This window comes from Cercospora kikuchii (genome assembly GCF_019650295.1).
Source record: "Cercospora kikuchii DNA, contig_00006, whole genome shotgun sequence".
Lineage (NCBI taxonomy): Eukaryota > Fungi > Ascomycota > Dothideomycetes > Mycosphaerellales > Mycosphaerellaceae > Cercospora > Cercospora kikuchii.
In genome coordinates, this window is record NW_025408587.1 from 244,397 (window position 1) to 262,413 (window position 18,017).

Consider the following 18,017-nt stretch of genomic DNA (forward strand, 5'->3'; position numbering starts at 1 on the left):
GCGTGAGAAATTGCAAACACTTGGTCGTCATGCACTGCAACTTCCCGTGCAAACGACAGCCATGGCAGCAGCAGCGCGTACCTGCTCTTCGCAGGCGTACGGTCTTCTTAATGATGGTCCTACATCTCCTCACTGGCACATGTGAATCGCACTCCGCTCACTGCACCGAATGCCACCATGCGCTGTCTAGGAATACCGGTTGATCACCGTTTACGCGGTTTGCGCCGGACCCCGGGCGAGCAACAGCCAACTCAAGATTCCACCAGCGAACACATTCGTATCTTGAGCGAATTTGGACGCAGCCTGACCGACAAAAACGATGACGATTTTCTCTCTGCCCACGAACTCGATTTCGGGCTCGAGCTTGCTCGACCTGAGTGCACTGGAGGATTAGTCATTGTCCTGTACCGTCCAGATCCATCTCAGGACTATTCTGAAGGATATGTGGCCGAAGAGGCTAGGTGTAGGACCCTGGCTGCCGTCAAGGATTTGATCAGCAATGCAACAAACGGAATGATGGACACGGACGCAATCACAATCCTCGACTCCATGGCCTTCATATCGGAAGATTACGATGGCTCGGTGCTACACGTGCAAGCTCAGAAGACCTTTCTCCGTGCGCTCGAAGCGAAACGTCCGGACGTTGTACTTTCCTGCTTTCGCACCAAGACCAAGATCAAGTTCATGAAGGACTTACAAGGCCAAGGCATTGGGAAGGACAATCACCTGGTACGAATGACTTTTCCTGCAACCGCTCAAGAATTCCAAAGGATCAGTGCTTTCCATCCGAGCTATGCGGTCAACAGAATGGCGTTTGATCCATGTTTCCGCCATCTACTTATGCTTCAGTTCCACCAAGCTGTTTCAGTCTGTTGGGGTATGTGGGAACACAAGCTCTGGATGGCACATTTGCGCGCGTGTTGCGCTGAGAAGGCATGGCTGTACAAAGGTATCAGGTCCTCGCTACATGAAAAGGACACGCACAGCTGACCGCGGCAGGCCCTTTGTTCATGCAAGTTCGCAAACTCTCCAATTTCGTGCATGCGTTTGAAGATCTGGAGGATTCGCTCAAGGAAGTGCGATACTTCCGACTTGAGGATTGCACAGGAATACGTGACGCAGGCAGAGTGATCTGCGACAGAGGAATCTCGTCGACGGCCTGTGAGATCAGCGTGCTTTTGCAAGACGACGGTATCACAAAGTCAGGCGAGCTTCCATTCGAACTCATGAAAAGGACCTTGCATGACGCCTTGTCCTGCCTTGGCATGGGGCAGTTCCTTCTGAATACTGAAGCCGCGAAAGCCGGCTACTGCGATCATCTACAACTGGTTGACAAAGCACCTCACTTCAAGGAGCCTCATATGAAGGCGTTCCATGAGATGTTTCTCACTCTTTTGCGCCAGTTGAATCTCACATTCACCGCGACGGACGGTGATGGACGTTACACGTGCGAGTTCCAGCCCCAGGGAGAAGCCTTCTTGCGATTCTCAGAGTCCATAGAGAATCACCTCAGGATGATTGAAGGGCTGCGAGAGGAAACGTCGTTGACACAGAGGATGGAGAGGATATGCCTGTAATAGGATTGGTCCTCAGAAACGATGCTATCCAATCTCGATTCGCGCGAACATCGATGGGCTTCGACGAGAGATCAGACTCGTTACAAGAGCATTCTGTGTATCACAGAGTAGGATTCGAGCTTGATCCAGTACAATTTTTGCAGCATAGAATTTGGTCTCACAAGGGATCCGCTACAAGGCACGATATGACTGAGTTGCTCCAGAGACAAACGACGGGGCTCGACGACAACACCCTCGCCAGTCTCTTCACCACGCGCTGGAGGGTAGCATAGCGCCTGCCTTGTATGCACTGCCCTATCAAGGCCGCGCCTACCATGCCCTGCGTTCAGGGCAGTAACAGGCCGGTTCATGCTTGCCCGCCTCGCTTGCCGGGCATCGCTGTTCTCCTCAAGCCCTCACGTTTCATTGCTCAATTCAAGGATACAATCATCGGAGTCCGTCACGCTCTATTCATCAAGATCACCTGTGAATCGCCCAAAGTTCCTCATGACTCTTCTCTTCATCTTCCCGCGAGCCCTTGGATCCCACCGCACGAACGATATCCCACCCATCCGCGCTTCGCCATCGAGGGGGCCAACTCGCACTCCACGGCGTCCAGTACTGTAGGTGGTACCCAAAGGGCTGGCCTCAGCTCGATAAAGCAGAGTCTGCTTCGCTTAGTCGCCGGGCCTCCTCGAACGTTGTGATATCGAGCAGGAGACTGGGCAATGACACTACACCCACTCGAACTTGCTTTGCTCGGTGGCCTGGACCGGAGATGAATCTGCGAGAGACTGGCGCCGAAAGATAGGAGTCGAGTAACAGATCACGAAGTCTGGTGAGACTCCTCTCTCGCGACCAGCACGTACTCCCTCATACCACCTGCTTTATTGGCTCAAGTGAGGTGCGCTCGCTGTCATGACGTTTCTCCGTTTCTCTCGTCTGACAGTCGCAGTCGCCGCTACTCATTTTTCCTGTTGCGCACAGAGTCTTGTGTAGCGGAGCCTGATCATTTCCAAGCTTGTGGCTTGACCAGCGTGTGCGTCAGGCTATTGTGCTTCAGGTTGAGGAGAGCATGCGGGAGTGAGACTGGCTGACATTGATAGCTGAGCTCTCCTGGGGCATCGAAGCCATCGCATAGGCAACGACAACGTCGAAGCGCTCTTCCGATCCTGTTACAGGCACGCCAACATCGTCGCGACACACGACGGCTCAGCACGAGAGCGACATACCAGATATGGCCAAATGCTCTGCGTTTCAAGCCGCACGTACGACGCAAAGATCGTGACGCACGGCGCCATTGATGTGAGACCACGTATCAGACACGACGAAACGCTTCGCAGAGCAGACCGTAAACACTACGATAGCATCGCAGCATGGGGCAGCGTAGCATGACGATCACATACCTGAGACAATGACACTGTCTGCGAAGCAAGCCGGGCGCATGCTGTCAGAATGGCGATGCGTACTACATACTGAAGACGACACGTGGCTCTGTAAGTCAGACTGCAAACGCATCGACAGCATGGGGTCACACAGTGCCCCAGCCCGACAGCTACATACCACAAACTACCTGATGCTCTGCAAGTCAAGCCACATACATACCACCGCGATGGCGCCATGCAGCAGCCTGACCTGCGACTACGTACCGGAGTTCAACAACCTCTCTGCGCCCCAGCACACGAAGTGCCACGACAACAATGAGGCCGAAGCCCCCCACCCATCCCAGCCCAGCGGAGCGCTCACTGCCCATAGGCCTTACGTTCAAGGTAGGTAACAAAAGAAATCTATTTAATCCATCCCATCTCCCTTGCCAACCTCCTCTCGACCCTCCGCTGCTTGAGACGTCTGATGCGCTACACCAAGACGCTGCAAAGACCACAATACATCGCTGCCCCCAGAGTTATGGTCAAGGGGAAATCTTATGTTTCTGTATCGCTTTTTATTGCTTCTGCCTCCTGGGTTATGGCCAAGTGGGCTTACGGTCAGCAATGGTTGTCTTTGCACGGAAAGGTGAGAGAGAAAGAGAAGAGGAGGAAAGGTGGGAAGAGAGAGGGATTTGTGCTTGCGAGAGACGGGAGGGAGCGTGGTGGGCCTTCCAATGAGAGGAGAGGATGGCGATGGAGGAATGGTTGGTCAGGACAGCTCGAGTTTTTTCGTGCATTGGTAGAAATGTTCGGCTGGGTGAGGCGGTTAATCGTGTGTTGGATGAGTGGTACGGAGTGTTTGGTTTTCACTCAGAGAACTTTGCGGGGTGGAGAAACCTGGAAGTGTATTGCATCCGTCTGTCCTCGCGGTTGATGGCACTTTCACATGAGCTCTTAAATTCATCGGATGTACATTGCGCCCTTCCTGTTTTCCCTAGAATATCTTGAACCTTCCCAATTGCGCGGCTTCTCAGCTCTGCTTTTCCTGCGTCGATGATCGTCCTGACATAGCTCTCGCATAGTGGCTCCAATTTCTTGCTGTGATTTTGCAGGTCACTCATCGTAGGTTCTATGGTTGCCAAGCCATATCGGGGTTGGTAAGTTTGGTTTGTCCAGCATAGGCGAAGCAGAAACACACGAATGCTTCTGCAGCGGTAACAACAATTCTTCTCTAACTTGATCATGCCTCGATGGCTCTGATACGAGTCTCGTACTCGAAGCAAATCTGTGATTCTGCATTATATGAATTTTATCGTGAGCGTCTGTCGCTTCCTGCCAGCGTCGGCAAAGCGCTTCAAAGGATGGATCCAGCAAACACGTAAGTGCGGCACCGAAACCCTGTACAGCCTGGAATATATTGGATGAGTAGGTTGTCAGTTGCAACGATCTTGCACATGATCGGACTTCCAGAGGACAATTGGCGATGGAATGCAAGCTCTCGAGAGCGGCGGAGATGGATCTTCTTGCTCGGATTCAACGCAGATTTTTTCTCGTAAGGGGGGAAGTGCAACCAGACCTACGTATACCACCAGTCAGCAACATGAAATGGAGAATGGAATTTTGAACTCTCGTCGTTCACGTCCTATCATTCATGCTCATTTCCTCGTGATCATGCCGAACGCTATCAAAATGGCAGTCAGATGCTGTGGATCGCGGTCATGATCGCTTTGGGTCTGCGGAAATGTTGTCGACTCCATCAGCGTGCCTTCTGCCATCAACCGTGTCCTCCGCCGCCGCCAATTCCAAACTCTTCTCTGCATCTGCCTGGTTCACAGCCACCTGATCATCTCTCCCATGCCGATGCTCATGCTGATCATGCGAATTCTCATGCACCTGCTTCACCTTCTCCTCATCCACCACCCCAAACGGCTTCGGCTGCCCATTCTCCTCCATAACCACCACCTTCCCATCAGCACTACTCCGATCCTTCTTCAAAACACTCCACCCCCCATGCCACCCCACCCACCCCTCCTCCCAAGGCCCCCTGCCCACCGTAATAAGCAAAGCCGCCCCAATAGCCGCCACACTAAAGCTCCCACTCGTCACCCACCCACCCCTCTCAAACAACTTCGCCCCAACACTCGTCCCCGTCAACTGTCCCGCAAACGTAAACATCATATAAGCCGTATTAACGCGATTCCTCCCCTTCGGTTCCACAGTAAAAATACTACTCCGATTCGCAATCTGACTCGTTTGCATTCCGAAATCATTGAGCAAAGCTTGAATCACAGGTCCCGCGACTGTGAATGTTCCCGTGTAAGTTCCTATTGTGGTACCGATGAGACACCAGCACATTCCTAAAAGGACGGTGAATAAGGGGACGAAACGGTCGGTGACGAGTTTGGCGTAGAGGGGGCCGATTGCCATTGCGCTGATTCCGATGAGGGCGAAAAGGCCGATTACGACGGGGGTGTAATTGTATGGTTCTCCAGCGAGGAGGAATGTCAGAGTTGTCCAGAAATTCGTGAATGTTGAAGAGGTGAAGAAGCCGACGAGACAGGCTTGGACGAGGACGGGGTGTTTGAAGTACATTCCTACGATACTCCAGAGGACTTTGAAGTAGTTGAGATTTTCGTTTGTGCGGGGGTAGTCGGGCATGAATTTCCAGAGGAGAGCCCAGATGAGGTATTGGAGGCCGACGGAGAGCCAGTAGATTGTTCGCCAGGAAGTGTATTGTGTTACGATTCCGGCGAGAAGGCGGGCGAGGAGGATGCCGAACATGAGGCCTGTGGTGACAATGGACAGGGCGAATGCTCGGCGGTTTGGTGGGGCGAGGTCGCCGACTAGGGGAGTCATGAGTTGGGGCGTGACAGTTGTTATTGCGGTGATGAATTGAATTGCGGAGAAGACTTGTATTGAGTCGGTTGCGGCGAGACCGATACACATTGTTGCAGTGAAGAATACGAGCGTTAGAACGAAGGGGCGGCGGGGAAGCATATCTCCCAAGGGGCAGAGGAAGAAGAGGCCTGTGGCGTAGCCTGCTTGGGCCAAGGTAGGAATCTGGGAGACTTGAACGTAGGATACATTGAAGTCTTCGGCGAGGATATTGAGAATCGGTTGATTGTAGTAGAGGTTCGCGACCGTGAACGCACCAGCAAAGGCGAAGAGGACGTTAAGGGCGATGGAGAATTGTGGTGGCGAGGAGGGATCGTAGCGACCTGGCGGTTCCTTGTCAGAATCCATTTCCTTCCAACTTTCAGCATTATCGTAGACAACGCAAATAGATCGAACACTTCTCTTTCCAGAGTCATGATCGCACTCAATGACCCCCATCCCAGACCACGTCCTTCAAAGAGGAAATTGAAAACCATCAAACTCACAATTCTCCGGCACCCAAAACACAAAATCATAAACCCTCCACCAAATCGCCTGATATTGCTCCTCTCTCCCAACCGTACTCTTCGTCTTCTCCCTCGTCAAAGAATTCCCATCTCCATCATCATGGTCATCCGAAGCAGCACTCGACGAACTTTCCGTCTCCGTCGTCGTAGGTCGGTCCGCATCTTTCACCCGACGTTTCTCTCCAAGTTCAGCATCCACATTTTCTCTTTCTCTACTTCCCAAAACGCCATTCCTCTTCGGCACTGAATTCGAGTCCGCATCCGCATTCGCAGCTGTCGTTGTCGTCGTTCCTGTCGTCGTCCATGTCTCGGCATTCCCATTCCCATTCCCAGTCTCGGCAATCGCGTCTCCGGGATCGGCCCCAGCTCCAGGCATCGGTGTCGTCATCAACCCTGGAACCTCGTGCTCTCAGCCTCTCACGAATTGTCCACTGGTACACAGTACAGCAGAACCAAACAAAAAATTAAAACATGCAGAATGTCCAAAGATGTCAAGCACGAAAGGAAGACGGGGAGAAGATTAACAAACTCCGTACGCTACACTACGCTACAGAGCGACTACTGCAACTCCTTCGAACACCGCATGAATAGCAGCAGCGGCAGCGGCAGCCAAGTGCAGCATTTAGCGAGCCGTCAAGCAGTCGTGATTGATGACATTGATGAGCCTTGCTTGACGGCTGCATGCATGCGGTTATCTCTGCTGTGCGCGACAGTCATTGGCGAGCTGCGATGACTTCTAGCTTGCGGTCTCTGAGGAACCGAGCACTAGTCGCTCGCTTGGTCGCGTACAATAGAGGGGGACGAGAAGTCCGTTTCCCGTTCACCGAGACACAGCTGTGCAGCAGAATGCACGAAAGGTGCCCGCAATACCCGTCACCACACATTGTCGATCTTTTAGACTTGACATTCTGGAAGAAATGCTCGATTGTATTCTGGTCTTGTGTACCTTCAATTAAATTCTCATAATCTTTTCTTTTCATCAGTCATCTCTCTCGCTCGCATTTCCAAAAGCGCTTCGAAATATCACAACAACAGCATACCTTTGCAAACCGGACGACATTTCTCGGGCTCCGGGACATTTCTTCTCGTGCATTCGGGCTTACGTCGACACCAGAACTCCAATTGATGACCCGATTCTGCAAAAACTTTCCAAGACCAAGGCGGTGTGAGACATTCACTGCGATCGCAGCTGCTTCTAGACCAAATCCCACTCCGAATCCTCACTGCTCCCAGCATCTGGCCAATTTTCCGGGCTGGTGATATTGAAATAAGGACTTCCGGGTCGTAGCTTCTCAGCATCCATGGCCATTTTGGTAGGAGTCAGGTCAACCTTGACAAAGTCGTGATCAGGCTCCGTCTCAAAAGCAAGAGTCTTGACCGGACTGGAGACGAATTTGTACTCGTCACTGTCTTCTACTTCCTCTTCTTTCACTTCTTCCTGCGGCTCCGATGCTGTCTTCTCTGGTGCGGCTGATTGTTTTCGTGGCGATTCTGTGTCCAGGACTGGTTCATTGCCGACCACCACCTGGTTGGGCACGGGCAATGCGTGCGAGGAGGCTGCTTGTGCTTTGGACTCCCTGTACTTCACCAGCTCTAGGTAGTCTTGGTAAGAGAACGTGTCGTGCTGTGGTGGACCAGGCTGGCGCAGAGGCAAATCGAGCGGCTGCTTCGCATGAGCTCTGTCCATACTGCTTGCTGGCAAAGTGTGCTTCAAAGGCTCAATGCCTCCCCTCCTCTGCAGCAGGGTGAGCTTTTGCAGTCCAACACGACTTGGCCCGGCCGCTCGAGAGCTTTCAACAAAATTCTGCGGCTCTGAGCTGGAGCCGGTTATCGAACCTCCATTCTCAATGCCTTCGTTGGATAGTAATTGCACACCACCGCTGTCACCCGACGATGAGTCCATTGGTCGCCGCTTGTGTGTGTTCGCGAACCCGTCATCGCCGTGGAAGTGATAGACATCGTCAAACACTTGTCTGGCTCTTTCGTCATTACGGGAGGCGTAGGCCGCTGGCGCATATGGTTTGAAAGGCATCTGAATGATGGCTTGTGCAGCTGGTCACAGAGTCAGCCAAAGCATGGAAGGTAGCGAAAGTGCAACACTTACTGTCATTATCTTCGAATCGTCTCTCCATGCTAACCTTGCACAGATCCTGATGAAACGGTCGCAAATCGTATGCAATTCTGCGGAAATCAAAGCTCGTGCCTAAGCGGTGCCGCGAGAAGCAGGTCACGCAGTATGCGATGATGGTTTCGATGACATCGGCATGTTCTCGCATGTTGGTGTAGACGTATTCGATGGCCTGGCACAAGTGAAGGGGCGCATCTGGAGAGGAGCAGCCATACTCGCATTGTCGCACGATATTCGCATATGCCTGCGTCTTCAGATCAGGCATCATGTAGATGTCGCCAAGACGATGCATGTGGCAGTGGACCAGCAGAGAAGTGGGCACATCTTCGAAGGGCCGTCCTGCTGGTGTGGGCAGAGTGTAGCATCCAGTATACACAAATTGTAAGAAAGGTTTGATGGTCAGGTGAGACACGGCTTCAAGATGGAGCCCATTTCCATCGAGAGCGGATGACAGTAAGGCGCTGCGATCTTCGAGGATTCCTCCGTTGATACCATGAATGCGCTGGATGGCGCCATCTGCGTTCGGATATGAGATGGTGACTTCGCCTTTGGGGTACCAATCCAAGAAAGACATGTCCAGTGCTGGCGAGGTCGTTTGTGAGGCCTTGCTGGCTTTCGAGGATCGCTTCCATGCAGATCTTTCTGGAGACCAGCCATCTCGCTCGAAGTTTGAGCGTACATCTGCCATTGCGCGCCCTCTTGGCGGCATCTGTGGTCGCTGCTGTTGATAATAACTCGGGCTGCTCGGCTGAGAAGGTCGCAGAACAGGTGTTGTAGGTGGGTGAAGTGGCCACATCGCCGGAGCTGGCATGGGAGCAGCACGAGCTGGTGGACACTGCCACGACTGCTCGTACGGGTAGGGTCGCTGTTGTCGCCTGTGGAAGATGCTGCCCTCCCCTGGCGGCAGAAGATTGGGCTCGTAGGTGTATGGCCAAGCTGATGAAGTGTGAGAATCCATGATTGTGACCAGCTGTGACTACGAAGCTGCGACGTTAGTCATTGACAGCAGAGGTGAAGCTGCACACACGGCTGACGACGGCTCTGGAGGGCAGTCTACGCGCAAGGCTGCTGTCTACCAACCATCGCAGGCAGCCAAGTCACGGGCGGGTGTACAGTACAGCTGGAGGCAATGCCCCTCCGCCCAGGGCCATCATCGAGCTGCGCAGAGCTGTTTGCGCTCAGCCTGCCGTGCCCATGATTGGCTCGCGGTCAGCAGTGAGCCACTGTCTGTACCTCTGCGATGAAAGCCAAAAGACGACGACCGGTGAAGTGGTGCAGCAGGCGGCAGTGCATCACGCCGCGGCAATGCGACGATGCTGCTGCTGGCGGCCTCCGCTCGACGTGAGACTGACGCCGCGGGCGTGAAGATGCATCGCTCCTCCTGGCGGCCTTGCTGCTGCCGGAGTGTGTAGTACAGATCGAGGTTGCCCGACAAGCGAGAAGCGCAGAGGCAGAGCCAAGCGCGGTGGAGAGCGCGCGGAAAGAGGTCCCGAAACCTTGCTGTGTTGGGCAAAGGCGACCCACGCGCGCGGGCAGGGGTCGCAGTGTACATGCATGCTGTTGGGACGAACTGAACGACATCATCTTCTCTGCGCTGCCATATCAAGGAGTTCCATGTGCATCATCACACCCGGCACTGCATCCATCCTCTCACACCACCGAAATGGGCTGGTTCTCGATCCTCCCCGAGAGTTGGCGGACGACAGAACTCTGGATCTCAAGAGCCTTCGTGAGTGGGATGCTGTGGAACACGACAGCTCATCGAAAAGCTAAGTCAAATCCAGCTCTTATTCGCCTTGTTGATCATTGGCCCGTGGCTGTTTCTCATTGTATATGATATTGTGCTCTACATTTGTCGCCAGGCCACATACAACATCCCATATGTGGGCGGCCGAGCGCGTGGCAAGCAACGTCCACGAGCACCAAGCCTCACGGAGCGGCCTAGCGGGCATCGACGAAGATTGAGTGTGCTCTCCCAAGCACGAAGCGATCAAGCCACTGCCACTGGAGCGGCGTCAACAAGGCAACGCGCCACCGAAGACACTGCTCCTCGCGTGCCTTCCAAGTTACGAGATTGAGGCGCCCATCTTCGGATCAATCCGGCTGCCTTCTGACGACCGAAAGGGCTGTCGGCGGGCGAATGTAACACAAAGACTCGTAAGGATCAGTCGCACGTGGTCGCCTTCATCCTCCGACCATCTCTGGATGACGCCGGGTAATCTGGGATGTCACCAACTACTGCAGGACTCCGCCCGCGCAAAGCCAACGCCTAGCCTCGCTGCAGATGAATCGGATGCATTGTTCCTGGGCATTTCAATGCCATACATTATACGTGGACATGACTGGTCCTTCTTTCTTGCCTGATGAGTCGCTCTTTTGCACTGGACTGTATCTCTCCATCGTTGGTCTCCCCAGTCGGGCGCTAGCCTGAAATCACCGCCACGACGTGCGAACCGTTCACGAGATCCCAACTCACCGACTTGCATGGAGCATGACCAACTTCGATCAAAGTCTTGGCTCATGTGCACCTATCGCCCAGCAACTGCCGGAGGTCATGTCAGCACCCGTTACACTAGGCCACTCCGGAGCCAACTTCCACGGCTGCACGCATGCGATGCACGTCTCTCGTATGGAGCAACGTCACCATTAGCAGAGGACGGCCACAGTTCGTGAGGGCCTCGTGATGCCGGGGGACATCGGCCAGCGCGACTTGGGAATGATCGTGTTTCAGGCGATGCCGCTCGTCCGGGCGAACATAACAAAGATAGCATCGTCTAAATTGTAGTCGATCACTCAGACTTGTGGGTCCACTCTTCCCGGAGTCATGGCCTATCCTCACATTTTTATGGACGAGACTCGATTTCGATCTTCACATCTGCATTACGGCTTCAATGTCATTCCTTTGCAACACGTAACGTCATCATCTGGCTTCGACAACGGAGTAGGCTCCGCATATTACTACCACACCACGTACAGCGCGCCAAGGTACTTTCTGGATGCCGCCGACCAGATCAATCAGATGTACATGCAGCAGAGCGGCGTCAGGTGGTATAGCGATGCTCAGATACAGCGGTAATGAGTGGGATTCTGCGCTACGTCGCAAATTCTGACAAGTTTCCAGCGCAAATCTCAATGCCGCCATTGCAAACGGTGCCATCTTCTGCCTACCAGAGCCCGTTCTCTTCGCCCAGCCGATGCGATGCCCATCAGGTGCCTATCCTCCAGGCTTTGCGACGCGGCGACACATATCCGACTTTCTACGCATGGGAGATGAGCAATTGCATCAGATCATGCTGGCATACAACTTGTTACCCGGCAGACCACAATACACGTACGCCCTTCGCAATCGACTTCTTGCGCAACATTATGCCCTCACCGGGCCGGTGACACGCCTCGCGAACCTTATTGCCCTCTTCGATCACCTTGGCGCTCATCGAGTAGCCGATCAGTTGCGGTTGCGACCGCCTTGAAGAGCGTGTAGTCGACGTGTGAAGTTCGGATTTGTACGATTGCGAAGTTGGTGAAGAGAAGGCGTCAGATACAACTGCATGATACGAATTGTCTAGCAGATTTACGAAGGACTGTCTTGCCTCATATGGCAGCTCCAGGCGCGAGCTCGTGATAGCGTACACCAAGCTGTGAAGTCATTGGTCGAGCTCTACGCCCGCAGGACAACTCCACCTCAACCCGTCCAGGCACTTCGTCGTATTTGTTGACTCAGATGCAGACGCCCTATCTATGTACACTTGCGTCGCTTTCGATGCTATAACTTAACTCGTCGTCTACCATAACCTCCATAGCCCTCGACATCTTCCCATCCCACCAATCTACGAAACCATGACACCAATCTTCATACTTTGCCTCCTCTTCGTATCAGGTCTAACCTATCTCATCTTCCGCCACGCTCGCAAATCCACGTTGGCGGCAAAAACGACAACAAGCTCATCACGTCACAATCACAATCACAATGGAAGAAGAACTGTCTCGGATATCGATATCAAGGATCCCTATCTTGATATCCAACCTCTTCCTCCTACCTTTGATTGGAAAACTACACCTCCGATACGAAACTCTCCACTGAAGCCGAAATATCATCTCACGATGGCGTTGGAAAATATCACACTCTCAGATATCATCGCCATGGATAATACGTATGTTGAACGTATGCAAATTCGAAGACGAGTTATGGATGAACAAGGGGAGGCGGCGATGATGTGCAATCCTGTTTGTAATGAGGCAGTGGGAGAGTTGTATGAGTGGATTTTTGGGGCTTTGCTTCCGAGGAGGTTTGAGGGGATGTTTGAGATTGTGGATGGGAATGGGAATGGGAAGGAGAGGGAGAGGCATGGGTTTTTGCGGAATTTGGTCTCAGACGAATATATCCCCCTCCACGAACAGGATCCTCTCCAAGCACTCCAAACCTTAGGCGCACACGTCGACACGGATTTCCTTTTACTCCTACCCTCCAGATCCTCCACAACATCCTCTACACAACACAAAGTCGAAGTCGAAGCCGCGCAAGAACAACAGCAACCAATCTACCACCTCCAAGCATTCATCTGCTGTTTTCCCTCAGGTTTCAGCTTACAAAAAGATAAAATCGGACGCACATTGGCGGAAATTCACGCTCCTGTACCGGGGTATAAAGCGAAATTGGAAAAATCTATGGATCGGTTTTTTGCGAAATTACCGATTGGGAAAGCGGTCAAGAGGAGTAATTGGGCCATCACGACGGATGAGGTATTGTTTAAGGAGGGGGGGAATCATTTGTATGATGATGATCATGAGCAAGAAACGGGAGGAGAGAAATTGGATATGACGAAAGAAGTCCCGTCTTCGATATCACAGCAGAAGGAGAATGTGGTGATTGAGAATTGTAGATTGAGATCTGAGAGACAGACGTTGTTTAGGTTGCCGAGGACGGGGGCGATTGTGTTTAGTTTTAAGACTTATCAGTATCGTTTGGAGGATGTGAAGAGGGAGGGGTATGGAGAGGAATTGGCGATGGCGATTGAGGGGTTGGAAAAGGGGAGTGTACCGGAGATGGCGTTTTATAAGAGACAGGTGGTTTGGGGGGATAAGGTGAGGGAGTTTTTGAGGAGTTGAATTCGAAAGGAACATGTGGGATGTATGAGATTTGAGAGGAGGAAGGAGAATTGTATTCATGGATGGACCAACCTTTGGAGGTGTTGTGAGAGGATTCGATTAGAGGACCAGTCTTAGTCTTTCAGATATCGCAACCTGATTTACAGCTGCTGTAGATCGATTCATCTTCACTCTTTGCTCAAAAAATCGCCACAACATTCGGCGGACTCGCCACACCACCCGGCACATAAACCGGTTTACTGCACAAAAAGAAACTCCACCTCTTCTGCCTCTCACACTCGTCCGCCAACTTCTCCAAATCCCATAACTCCCCAATCGGCATCCCCCACCCCGCCAACATAACCTCATGCAAAGCCCAATCTTTCTGCGTAGGCCACGCCTCCCAACTTGGATGATCTCCCGCACAAGCACTAAAATTCTCCCATAGAAATTCCATCATTTCTTCACTCTGTTCCACACCCGTGAATGTCAAGGGTTGTTTCGATCGAAGAGTTTCGATTTCGGGTTTCGAGAGGGAGTTGTATGCTAATAGATATCCTGTTCGGAGGATGAGGATATCTCCATGACGGATTTCGGTTCCTTGGTCCTTGGCGACTTGTTTCAGAGTCGCAGCGCTGATAGAGCCTGTTTCAAAGGCGTTGTGAGGAATATTATTTTTTAGTCTCCAGGCGTGGTAGTCGAGGAGGATTCCTCGGCCTACGATTCCTCCACTTTCTGCCCAGGCGCCGATTCCATTGTTGTTGGTCTTTTGAACGCCATTTCGGCCGTGGATTTCATCGAGTGTGACGCCGTTGTAGAAGACTTGCTCTTTTTGGTAGCCGAAGTGTCGGAGGCCGTCCCATTGGGAGGAGGATTGGGTGTTGAAGGTCCAGACGTCGTCGTTTACGATTCGAGGTGGCTTTTGGTAGACGTTCTTTTCGAAGGATTGGCGGCCGAAGAAGGGGACGTCGGCTTGGGCGTCGAGAGGCCAGTCGAGGTTCACGCGGATGCCGGTTTGGATTTCAGAGGCGGCGGATTGGACGACGGAGTTGGTTAGGCGGTTGAGGGTGCCGTGTTGGTCGTCTTTGCCGTAGCTGAGTTGCTATGAGTTAGTGAAGATAGACAGGTGAGTCGTGCTGCTTACAGGCCCCAAGCATTGTGATGAGGACCATTCTTGTCGACTGGCAGCTCAGAGAACTTGGGAATGCTGGATGCCATGATGAGATTGTTCTTGAAAGACTTGGAGGCTGAATGATGACCTACAGCTTGATCAATCCTACCTTTGAGCTCGTCAGTACCTACGATCGCATTGCCGACCCCTCGCTGTAAGCTATTGCGTAGCCGGTCAAGCAAAGCCACGAGCAGTCGTGAAGTGGAGGTGCCGGAGAAAGCTCAGCCGAGAGGACAGAGCTCTTCGGTCTTGGCCACGTCCAAGCGGCGAACTTGGCCCACAGCTTCGGTATCCTTGCCAAAGCACATTGCTGCCATTTCAAGGCGTTTCCGTTTGATATCTGGTCAGTCCTCAGGTATCTGAACGGAGTCCAGCTCACATGAGAGGCTTGGCGCGGGAATCCAAAATTCAATGGGCCACGTCCAAAGGCAACCCTTGGCAACTGGCTCTCGACTGGAGCCAAACACACGCCTCTATATTGTTTTTGGAGTTCTCGCCACCCAATCACAACAGCCCTCTTAGCGTAAGCAATCACCGTTTCCCACCAGCTTCTGATCCTTGCTAACAACAACCACAGTCAGGGGTAGAGCGCATCACTAGTACCTTCGGAAGCCGGCGATGATGAGGTCATTGGTTCGAATCCAGTAGAGGGCATCTCTTTTTGCTAATGGTGTCGTTGTCCATGTTGTGGTGGTGTTGTTATGGTATTGATATCGAATTTTTGCTTGGGGGAGGAATTTCGAGCAAGGTGGGGACCCTGGCTTGGAAACACGCCGCAGGGAATCTTCGCGTAGCTTTCGGGGCTTCATTTCATCAAAGAGCAGGTTCCAAAGAGACCTCGTATGTCCAGACACTTGCTGAAGACATTGCAAGTCTTAGCGTGGATGTGAGTGAATCAAGTTGACAAAATAGGCAAGTACGCTGCATTTGTGTGACAAGATATGTCGACAAGCAGGAACGAAGGGAGGACTGTCCATGTCATCCCGAATCGCGTGGATCGATCGTGGCGGAAGTGTTCTTCAGGCCTAAGTTATCATTTTCTTGATGCTTCGAATGAAGAGCCCGCAGATTATGTCTTGATCAGGCGTCGTACCGGACTCTTCCTGTATTCGAATTCGTGGATTCCATAGCTTGATCACCTGGCGATATCGCTGCAACATTAAATTGCCGTTTTTCACCAAAGCCTGGTCTCCTCAGGCAGTCGACGAGGCTCCCGCGACTGATTTCGAAAACCCGTCTCAAACAGACGCGATAACCAGGCAGAAAGTCAAGCTTGTCCCGCTCGCAGCTGATATCTTCAGGTAGATTTCGTCGAGATATACAATTCCGGCTTTCTGTTGCTGTGATCAATCGCCCCGGTCGGCATTTCGTTCTTCTTGGACATGCTCAATTCGTAAGGAAGATCGCTTCGCATTCTGCAGCAGTCTTGCTATCAGAGCACGATTGCTAAGAATGTCCTCGAGCAGTCATGTATGTCTTTGGAGCCACATACGTTGAGTTTGTGAGATTTGAGCATCTCAGACTGGTCCGTTCCACATCGATTCGCAACATACACGACGGCTACGCTTGCACGCATCATTTTGGCAAGCGACTCTGTTGTGCCATGTACTTCGAAGGGCCGGTGTTCCGTGTATGGCGCTGATTCAGTATGGTCGACTTGAAGCCGCCCACGGCCCCCCTCACGTCAAACGCACCTGCTTCCACTGCAGCAAAACAGCTCACGAGATTCAAGGAAGTTGCGCTCGCGCACTTTCGGATACTTCAAGGCAACTTTCATTGCGTTCGCTTCAGCGACTCGCACACTGATCCGTATATTACACGTTTGGAGGCTCTCGTTGCCATCGCCTCTGCCTTCTGCTTCCAATCAACCATGCGAGGTTCTCTCAAGTAGCTGCTGCTACTGCTCCCTCTACTCCTCGTCCTCATCGACCTTGGCCTCAGCCAGGTCGTCCTCCTTCGGCGTGACGCCCTTCTGATTCTTCTTTGCGGCAGCCGCAGGACCGCCCTTGGTAGCCGTGTCCTCAGCATCTTCGTCCTCCTCGGGAGCTTCTACCTCCTCTTCCTCGTCGGCGCCGTCAGCGCCATCGGCAGCGTCCTCCTCCTCGCCATTGGCTTCCTCATCGTTTACGACTTCTGGGGCAGCGGGCTGGGTCTTTTGGCGCTTGGCCTTGGGCTCTGGAAGGATGAAACCGTTAGCGAACTGGAGAGGGAATGAGATCAGAAAGACGAATTACCTGGAGCTGCCGCTTCCTCCTCCTCGGGCTCTGCTTCCTCGTCGTCCTCCTCCTCCTCATCGTCGTCTTCTTCGTTGAAGGAGCCCTCGCTCTCGTACCTGTTGCGCAAAACGATCTCGTCAGCCAGATGCTCCTATTACATTGCGCAGTTGCAGTAAGTCATCGCGCGCAACAGCTGCGATCACACCGCGTGGGAGGCGCGCGTCGCGGGGACCTCAATGGCATTGCGCGACCACGGCTTCGCATCGGTCGCAACTTTGCGACCCACGCGCGAGAGCCAATGGCAACAGCCACGAAATGAAAGAGATAACGTACTCCTCCTCCTCGCTTGCGTCGCTGTCCTCCGGCAGCTCAACGAGCTCAGCCTCGCCGGCGCTGCGCTTAGCTCTCGTGCTTCCGACCATTGTGAGGATGTGAATGCGGATTGACGCGAATGGTGTGGAGATCAGAAGGCAGTAAAAGAGAGTGTAGCAGAGACAGAATGTAGGGGAAAGGAAGAGAGTCAGTGGGAAGGGGAAGACGGGGTTGAAATAAAAACAGAGGGAGAGAGAAGGGAACTGGAGCTGGAACAGGAACACCACCAAACCCACGCAGCACAGCAGAGCCAACAACGTGCCCAGCTCAGCCAAAAGCCGAGAAAGCCCTCTGCTGCACCCAAAGACTCAGTGTGCGAGCGAGCGTGCGTGCGTGCGCGGAGGGCAAGTCGCGCGGAGAGGCGGCTGGAAAAGAGGAGGCAGGCAAGGCAAAGCGCAACTCCTCGCTCGCCCTCTCTCCCTCGCTCAGCTCCAGCTCCGGAAGCTCCTTCCCTCCAGCAGCAGCTGCGATCCTGTGCGGGCGTCATTGCCGCACGACGCGAGAACACGTGAGATGACGGGATTTGAAATATCTCATCACTCATCACTGTTTTGCGACAAGTCGCTTCTCTTCCATGCGGTGATCTCGCTCTTATCTCATGATGCGATAAGTCCGATTGCGGTGAACATGGCGGATGCCCAGAGAATCATTCCGAGTCAGTGTGCAGTGAGGTGTGAATCGGATTCGATTAAGCTCCATTCGGTTATATAACGCAGAGCAA

General features: G+C 52.9%; 7 protein-coding genes across 7 annotated transcripts; 3 read left to right on the forward strand and 4 right to left on the reverse strand.

The window, feature by feature from the left end:
- Positions 1-177: 177 nt before the first annotated feature.
- Positions 178-1,577, forward strand: CKM354_000903700 (uncharacterized protein; the record flags this gene model as incomplete). The annotated part of the gene is made up of 2 exons (XM_044804441.1): positions 178-949; positions 1,000-1,577. The coding sequence occupies 2 exons, from the start codon at positions 178-180 to the stop codon at positions 1,575-1,577; spliced, it is 1,350 nt and encodes a 449-aa protein (XP_044660376.1).
- Positions 1,578-4,639: 3,062 nt separating this feature from the next.
- Positions 4,640-6,712, reverse strand: CKM354_000903800 (uncharacterized protein; the record flags this gene model as incomplete). Its single annotated transcript, XM_044804442.1, has 2 exons — positions 4,640-6,141; positions 6,304-6,712. 2 exons carry the CDS (start codon positions 6,710-6,712, stop codon positions 4,640-4,642), a joined length of 1,911 nt encoding a protein of 636 aa, XP_044660377.1.
- An 807-nt stretch (positions 6,713-7,519) lies between these two features.
- CKM354_000903900 (uncharacterized protein) lies at positions 7,520-9,410 on the reverse strand (the record flags this gene model as incomplete). Its single annotated transcript, XM_044804443.1, has 2 exons — positions 7,520-8,376; positions 8,429-9,410. 2 exons carry the CDS (start codon positions 9,408-9,410, stop codon positions 7,520-7,522), a joined length of 1,839 nt encoding a protein of 612 aa, XP_044660378.1.
- A 1,866-nt stretch (positions 9,411-11,276) lies between these two features.
- CKM354_000904000 (uncharacterized protein) lies at positions 11,277-11,922 on the forward strand (the record flags this gene model as incomplete). The annotated part of the gene is made up of 2 exons (XM_044804444.1): positions 11,277-11,524; positions 11,574-11,922. The coding sequence occupies 2 exons, from the start codon at positions 11,277-11,279 to the stop codon at positions 11,920-11,922; spliced, it is 597 nt and encodes a 198-aa protein (XP_044660379.1).
- A 367-nt stretch (positions 11,923-12,289) lies between these two features.
- CKM354_000904100 (uncharacterized protein) lies at positions 12,290-13,558 on the forward strand (the record flags this gene model as incomplete). The annotated part of the gene is made up of 1 exon (XM_044804445.1): positions 12,290-13,558. One exon carries the CDS (start codon positions 12,290-12,292, stop codon positions 13,556-13,558), a length of 1,269 nt encoding a protein of 422 aa, XP_044660380.1.
- A 178-nt stretch (positions 13,559-13,736) lies between these two features.
- CKM354_000904200 (uncharacterized protein) lies at positions 13,737-14,755 on the reverse strand (the record flags this gene model as incomplete). The annotated part of the gene is made up of 2 exons (XM_044804446.1): positions 13,737-14,631; positions 14,682-14,755. 2 exons carry the CDS (start codon positions 14,753-14,755, stop codon positions 13,737-13,739), a joined length of 969 nt encoding a protein of 322 aa, XP_044660381.1.
- A 1,862-nt stretch (positions 14,756-16,617) lies between these two features.
- CKM354_000904300 (uncharacterized protein) lies at positions 16,618-17,346 on the reverse strand (the record flags this gene model as incomplete). Its single annotated transcript, XM_044804447.1, has 3 exons — positions 16,618-16,883; positions 16,943-17,040; positions 17,258-17,346. The coding sequence occupies 3 exons, from the start codon at positions 17,344-17,346 to the stop codon at positions 16,618-16,620; spliced, it is 453 nt and encodes a 150-aa protein (XP_044660382.1).
- Between the last annotated feature and the right edge of the window lie 671 nt (positions 17,347-18,017).